Raw genomic sequence first — 7,849 nt, forward strand, 5'->3', positions numbered from 1 at the left:
AAAATGACAAAAAAAAAAGTTAGAAAAGGCGACAAAATAGATGCAAAATGATTCATGAGTGAGAGAAGTGATGATGAATGGCTGTGAAACAACCGCAAAAGAGGCGCAAAATGACAAGAACTACACAAATATTACTGCAAAATGGTAGAAAATTACGCAAGATGACTAAAAAAAAGACAAAACATTTACAGAAAGATGCAAAATGATTGAACAGTTAAAGGACTGAGAGAGAAGATCTGCAAAATGAACTAAATGGCTGATAAACATTAAAAGAGCTGTAAAATTGATTGCAAATGACTAAAAAGTGAGAGTAGTGACTGAAGAGACACAAAACGAACACAATTAGATGAAAAACGACCACAAAAGAGGCAAAAATAACAAAATAGACTCAGACTAAAAGCAGAAAGGTATAAAAACATGCAAATGACAAAAAAAGTCACAAAACGCACCAAAGTAATAAACCTTGTGAGTCAAATGAAGCAGATCCATCCACTCCATTAGGTGATAAACGTGTCAACAACCCGGAGTCAACAAGTAAACAAACAAACAACAAACCACGGATCAGGAACAGGACGAGACGATCGATCGCAGCTGATCAATAAGACAGACGGAGTTTCAGTATCAGAGTCCTGCAGGTCAGAAAGGAGTCATCGACTGTTTAAACCAGGAACTATTCTGACAACAGATTCACCAGTTTGAGTCACTTTAAAGAAAGAGAAAGTCTAATTCTGTGATTCCAGCTTCCTAAATATGAAGATTTTCTGCTTTCTGTACTCCTCTGTGACAGTAAACTGAATATATTTGGACAAAAGGAGACATTTATCAGCACAAAACACATGACTAAAAAGATGGAAACTGACGCGGAGCTGCGAAAGTGACACAAAAACAACTGTAAAGAGGTGTAAAATGGCACAAAAAATGCAAAATAACTAAAAAAGAGACTGAAATGTAGACAAACTGATGTTGAAAGGATTGTAAAATAGAGCTGCAATGATTAACTGAAGAGTAAATAATAAATGCGTCCAAATTCTGTGACTGCAGCTTCTTAAATGTGAATAATTCCTCTTTTCTTTCCTCCTCTATGACAGTGAATTGAAGATATTTGGATTAAACGCAGACCATTTCTCTGCACAAAAGATGCAAAATGACCAAAAAGCAAGGGAAATGATTGGAAAGGCGCACAAAATGAACAAACTGCTGCAAAACAACTGTAAAAGACGTGTAAATTACTGTAAAAGGTAGAAAACTCTGCAAAATGACTAAAAAAAGTCACGAAATGCATCAAAATAGATGCAAATGACTAAATTCTTAATAGTTTAGGAACTGCCTAAGAAAACCTGCAAAATATACAGAAATAAATGAAAAACATCAGTAAGAGGCAGAAAATTGTGACAAATATGCACAGAACTGTAAAGAGGCACGAAAATTACCCAAAATGACCATTTAAAAAAATGCAAAATGCACCAAAATAGAAGCAAAACGATCGTAAAATAGAGCTGCAATGATTCATTAAACAATAAAAAAGCTTCCTAAATGTGAATATTTTCTGGTTTCTTTCCCTCCTCTGTGACAGAAAACTGAACATTTTTGGACTAAACCAGAGACTTGTCGTCATTTTTCACCGTTTTCTCTGAACTTCACTGAATAACTGAGAAAATAATGGTGAGAAAAATCTTTTCATGATGTGACAGTGCTTTAAGCTGATCTTTAATGAATGAAACCTACAGTTTAAAACATAAATAACAGGATAGATTTGTACAAATGTGATTATTCCATGTTCAGCTGCAACCTTTATCTTCCAGTACTACTGGAGTACAGCTATTGATCTAATGGAATTAAAGCATGTGGACGGTTGTTGTTCTGCTTTGTGTCCAACTTTACCACAGTTTTCTAAGTTCCTGTTTCCTGTATTAAAACACCGTCGTTCCTGTTCTCCAGCAGAGCTCCTCAAAGCTCCATTAATAGATTTTTTCTCTTCCTGAGGAGAACACCTGGCTGCTAGCTACCTTCTGTTTTCTCCTCACCTCTTGAACTGAGGTTCAAAGAGGAAACAACAAAACATGAAAGCTGCAGGCGCTAAATCCAAACTACGGAGCCAAAAGAGTTCAGCAGAACCAAGGGAAGTTGGTGGTTGATTGCTCTGTGGATCTCTGAGTCCACTCACCGATATTTAGACTGAACTTTTAAGTAAAACAGCTAAAAAGTCTTTTTTGTGGCTTCATGAATGTACCTGACACATTTAAATATTGGGGTTAGTCTTATTTTTGATGAGTATTATACATATTAAGAATTAAAAATCCCACAAAATTAACATCCTCCCGTCATTTTGCACTTTGAGGGCCGGATTGGACCGAGGCTAGGCGATATGGCCAAAAATAAAATCTAGATTTTTTTAGTCATCTTGACAATATGATTTAATGCTGGTTCTTTGCGGTCTGTTTTGCTATGGCTAGTGCTAGCCATGTCACACTCTTCCCATTCTTTAGGATGCCTCTGCTGGAGGTGCTGAAAGAGGTTAGTTGTGCTGCTACTCTTCGTTTTCACAGTACTTTCGCAAACCTTGCACATGACTTGTAGTTTGCTCTGTGTCAGTCTTGTCAAAGCCGAACCACTTCCATATAATCGATGTAACATGAGGCCTTTTCTCGCGAACAACTCTTCATCTGCTGTTCTGTCCACCATGACGGGGGTGGTGAGTGTTTTGGTGGAAGGAGATGAGAGGCGGAAGCGAACACCAGTGCACAAGTCGTGAAAGGCAGAAGAAGAATCTGTATTGTTATATATTTAAGCTCGCCTCGATTTTAAGATTTGGCAAATTTTCAAATCGTCAGGTTTTAAAAAGGAGAATTAATCTAATTAATTCGATTTATCGCCCAGCCCTAACTGAACCCTCTAGGGGGCCGGTTTTGGCCCTCGGGCTGCATGTTGGACACCCCTGCTCTACAGTGTAAGGTTCAATAATCCAATCCAATGATCTTTGAGACAGCTCGGGATATTCCCACAAAAAAAAAAACATCATCTTTTCGTAGATCGACACAGTTACAGCATGGGCACCATGAACAAAGCTCTCTGTGGTGCTTCATGCCTTCTGGTCACACATTATTGGAATTCTCTGAGGATTTTTGAAGTCAGACATGAAAAATCAACAATCTTAGTGTATTTTTGTGATTTTCGTTTGCTTTTTGCCCCCGTAAACACACCGTTCACATTTCACAATGCAGCTTTTACTATTGTGCTAAGGTTCAACACCGACAAGTTCAAAATGTGTTGATCGACCCGCGATGTTTGAGATAGGTCGAGATATTTCTACAAAAAACTACGTCACTAATTTTGCAAAGAAATTGCTCACTTGAGGTGGTTTTTGACTTTTTCCTAACAGCTAATGAGCTTCATGGGAGACAGAAACAGTTTTGATGTAACAAACTTTTAACTTTTGTGTTTCTGGTTGATGAACAAAGCTAACAACGGGGCACCATGACAAGCTTTCTGTGGTGGTTAATGCCCTCTGGAATTCTGGATCCTCTATGAACAAGCTTAGTGTATTTTTGTTTGCTTTATTCTACTTCATATAGTACACATATACTTAGTACAGCCACAGTTGGTGATCTTTGAGCATAGACTGTATATAAAGATGGACGTAGCATCTGGCTCCAGAATTGAAGCCCACCCGGAAGTGTCAAAACTTGCAATATCACGCCGTCACTAGGGTTGCTTCCAAAAAGCTTTTCTCCATAGCCCCAATTTCATTTTTTGTAAAAATAAAATTTGATAGACTGATGTTCTACAGTTCAGGATTTTTTCCCGTTAGTTTTCATGGTCAAAATGAGAGATCAGGTGGCCGATCTTAAAATAAATCAGTACTGAATTTTAAATAAATCGTTAAAGTTGGCAGAGCCAGGGGGCGTGGCTATACTGAATAGACAGCAACAGAAGCCTCTGCGGTAAAATGTGGGCGGGATAAGAGAGTCCTCAGCCAATCCTGCCCCTAGTTGCTCTCCGGTCCAGCCTGTTGATGACGCTTTTTACATCATCTGGCTCCAAAAAATCCAAAACGGCGACCAGGAAGTAGCAAATCCGGCTTTCATTTTCTCGGCGTTGAAAACCAACGGGTGACGTCACGGTTAGTTTACGCCTGTCTTTGAGACAGTGTGGGAATATTCCAACAAAAAACTTGGCAAGTTTCACCAAATAAATTCATACATTTTAAAAAAAAAATTCCTTTCATGTGAGGTGGTTTTGGACTTTTCTAAAAGCTAATTAAAAAAAAATTTAATGTAGCAAACATTCAACCTTTTTTAAAATTACTTCTTGTTTATAGATGTTCAAAGCTAACAGCAGGGCACCAGGACAAAGCCTTCTGTGGTGATTAATGCCTTCTGCTCGCAATAAAAAAGTGTTTTTATTCATAAATGTTCATGTTTGCATTTTGAAAACCAGCTCAATCCACTGATAAAACATGTCCATTATACTGTGTGTTATGTTTAAATATCACTGATTGACAAGCTGCACCACTGCTATTTATACACTGACTAACCGTGTTTAAAAGGTGCCAATAATTTTGAATTGTTGATTCAACTGAGATATAAACACATCCTGGAGCCGTGGAAATGCTCTCAGACGGTGAGAACAAGTCGGTCGGGAGGTTTGGGTCTCACAGGAAACAGCGCCGGGCCTGTAAAGGAGCAGAGTGAACAGCTATAGGTGGAGAGTGAGGCAGCGTGACACTAGCAGGGAGAGTCTATGAACTAATGGAAGTGATGACAGATGGTCCTCTGGCTGCCACCAGCTGCGACTCTCTTTCCTCTTTCCCCCTTTCTCTCTAAGTAGAGTGCTCTCCACTGATTCCTTTATAACACAGCTCTGGAAGTCTGGAAACTAAAATTAGGATCATAAATATGTTGTTTCACCCTGAACACTTGATAAGGTGTCGCCTCGGGGAACTAGCTGGTTTATGTTCAAAAGTTTGTGGAAAATTAAAGATTATGATGATGTTTGTTTGACACAGTAGCATTGTTGGTGTTCATGAAGAGCACTTTGTTGTGCTTTGATCAAATCACATTATTTTTATTCCGTGTTCTATTTGTTGTTTGCTAACCCTTCTGTAATCACAGTAACAGGGTTGCTAACCATGCTAATGTTAGCTTTCTCTCAGCAGTAGAAGCTATATATTTAGCTAGCTGTTACTGCTGACCACTGATGGAAAACAGTCCAAGAATGAGTCTGATCCTGAAAATATGAAGGTAGAGTGAGACGTGAAATCAGACTGACAATGGAGGAAAACCGTTTGATAATTAAACGAGACAGAAAATGACAGAAATGACACAAAATGACGACGCAAACGACAGAAACAAACAGAACAGGACACAAACGTCATCAATATGGTTGGGTGCATGTTGTGGGACACACAACATATTCGTTGTACAAAAGCGTATCAATTGAGAACACCAATTCTTCCAATTTTAAATCTTACCACAATTTAAATGAGTGATTTCTATAAAATGTACCACCTGTGTGGTTGTCATGAAGGGGAAATTAGCTTTAGAGACCTAAAAGACTTCTATACCGTGCTGAAACATGCTTAATTCTGGCTTAAAGTGGACATTTTAACATGGAAGTCTATGGGGATTGACTCGGTGTGGAGGCAGCCTCAAGTGGACATTTGAGGAACTGCAGTTTTCATTTTTCAGTTCTGGAGGTTACGGTTTGGTAAAAACACTGGACGGAACAGGAAGTTGATGCTATTCATGTACAAAAAAGCACACTGATTGAAAACCACCAATTCTGTGGAATTTTAAGCCTTAATACAATTAAATGGGTGACTTGTATAAAAATTCACCACCTGTACAGTTTGGAAAAGGGGACAATTACTTTACAGACCAAAACAGATTTTATATGAGGCTCTAAACAAATTTCTTTCTGCTGTAATGTTGGACATTTTAACATGGGGGTCTATGGAGATTAATTCAGTTTTATTGCCAGCCTCCAGTGGACATTTGATGAACTACAGTTTTAAATTTTTACTGTTTGGTACGAACATTGGTCAGAACAGGAAGTTGGTGTGCTATAAGGAGTTATTCATGAAAACCACCTTCACCTGGTGGCGTTTTGGTTTAGATGCTTCCAAACAACCTGAAGATCTTTTCCACTCACCGTACATCTTCCCTTCGTCCGACAGAATGATCTCCTCTCCCACAGGCGGGTAGATGGCCAGGGCCTCCTGGAAGCTCTGCTCGATGTCGGGCTCCAGACGCCCTCGGGGTCTCCATCCATGGTCTTATCCCCTCCAGAGTCGCTCAGTCTGTCCATGTCCTCGCCTGGACTCTCACTGCCGCTCCAGCTACTGCGATCCATCCTGGCGGCCGAGTGTCCCCACGTGACGGTTTGACGGCCGGGAGATGATCAACGCTAATTGTAAACTCGAGCTAAAACGAGTTGATAACACCAATAATTAACTCCCAGCGGAGCAGCCAGCTGCAGACGGCTACAAAGTGGAGGCTGTTAGCTTAACAGTGGCCAGCTCCAAACCCCAGCAAGAAGAAGAAGAAGAAGAACAACCAGAGAGATGTTGGAGTGGAAATGGTCCACAATCCAGGAACACCTACCAAAGAGAAAAAACAGGCAAAGAGAAGCAGAACTTCAGAACGGTTCCGTTTTACTCATGCAAGGAGACGTTTCTGGGTGTTTTTACTCATTTTTTTCACTATGGGTGATTTTCACTGCAATCTAAAGTCCTGCAGCTTTTACACCTCTTTTATGGTTGTTTGCAGCAATTTGTCTTGATTTTGTGTGTCTAATCAATTGCATAGCTTCTCAGTCATTTCTGTCTTTGTAGTTGTTTTGTGCGTCTTTGCTGTAATTCTGCATCTATTTGTGTTCCCAAGAGACCAAGATGACAAATGTTGGTTTTGTTCAAAATCTTCAGTTTACTGCCATAAAGAAATTATTTACATTTTAGCTGAAATCACAAAATATTGTCAGTTTGTGCTCCTTTGTGCCTTTTTCGAGTCATCTTTCATAATTTTGTCTATTTGTTGTCATTTTATGCCTCTTTTGCAGTTATTTTTCAACTGTTTGTCTTGATCTTGTGTCTTTTTTAGTAAATGTTGTAGCACTTCAACCATTTTGCATCTTTGAGTGCCCTTTTGCAGTAATTTTGAATATTTTGGTCATTTATGCCTCTTTTATGGTTCTTTTTCTGCCATTTGTTTTCATTTTGTGTGTTTTACCAATAATTGCATAGCTCTGTAGTCGTTATTGCCGTGTTTTTGTGGCTGTTTGTGCCCTTTTTGCAGTAATTTGACTATTTGGGTCATTTTATGCCTCTTTACAGTGTTTTTCCACCATTTGTGTTCATTTTGTGTGTTTTATCAATAATTGCATACCTCTGTAGCCGTTATTGCATCTTTTTGTGGCTTTTTTGTGCGTTTTTGCTGTAATTCTGCATCTGTTTGTGTTTTCCCAAAGAGCTCAAGATGATAAATGTCTTTTGTCCAAAGATCTTCAGTTTACTGTCACAGAGAAGAACTTGAAAGTATTTACATTTAAGAAGCTGGAATCACAGAATTTAGACCTTTTTTTATTATATATTGTTCAGTTATTCATTGCAGCTCTAATTACGATCTTTTTGCTTCCATTTTGGTGCTTTCCTGTGTCCCTTCTTTACTCATTTGCATGTTTTGTGCCTCATTGCAGTTATTCCGTGCATATTTCTCGCAGTTTTACTCGTGTTTTACTGATATTTTTCATCTATTGGTGTTATTTTTGCGGGTCTTTTCAGTCAGTTCCTGAAGCGTTAAGTCATTTTGCATCTTTTTTTTTAGTTGTTTTGTGCAGAAAAATGTCATGATTG

The 7,849-nt window shown here is 38.8% G+C and overlaps 1 protein-coding gene across 1 annotated transcript in view; it reads right to left on the minus strand.

Moving 5' to 3' along the window:
- Positions 1-6,507, minus strand: part of tead1a (TEA domain family member 1a) — a 44,616-nt gene extending 38,109 nt beyond the window's left edge. Inside the window, 2 exon segments of the mRNA XM_051951866.1 lie at positions 6,151-6,243; positions 6,246-6,507. Of these exon segments, the coding sequence (XP_051807826.1) occupies positions 6,151-6,243; positions 6,246-6,351 (199 nt within the window). The 5' untranslated portion in view covers positions 6,352-6,507.
- Between the last annotated feature and the right edge of the window lie 1,342 nt (positions 6,508-7,849).

This window comes from Acanthochromis polyacanthus, chromosome 8, assembly GCF_021347895.1.
Source record: "Acanthochromis polyacanthus isolate Apoly-LR-REF ecotype Palm Island chromosome 8, KAUST_Apoly_ChrSc, whole genome shotgun sequence".
Classification (NCBI taxonomy): Eukaryota; Metazoa; Chordata; class Actinopteri; family Pomacentridae; genus Acanthochromis; species Acanthochromis polyacanthus.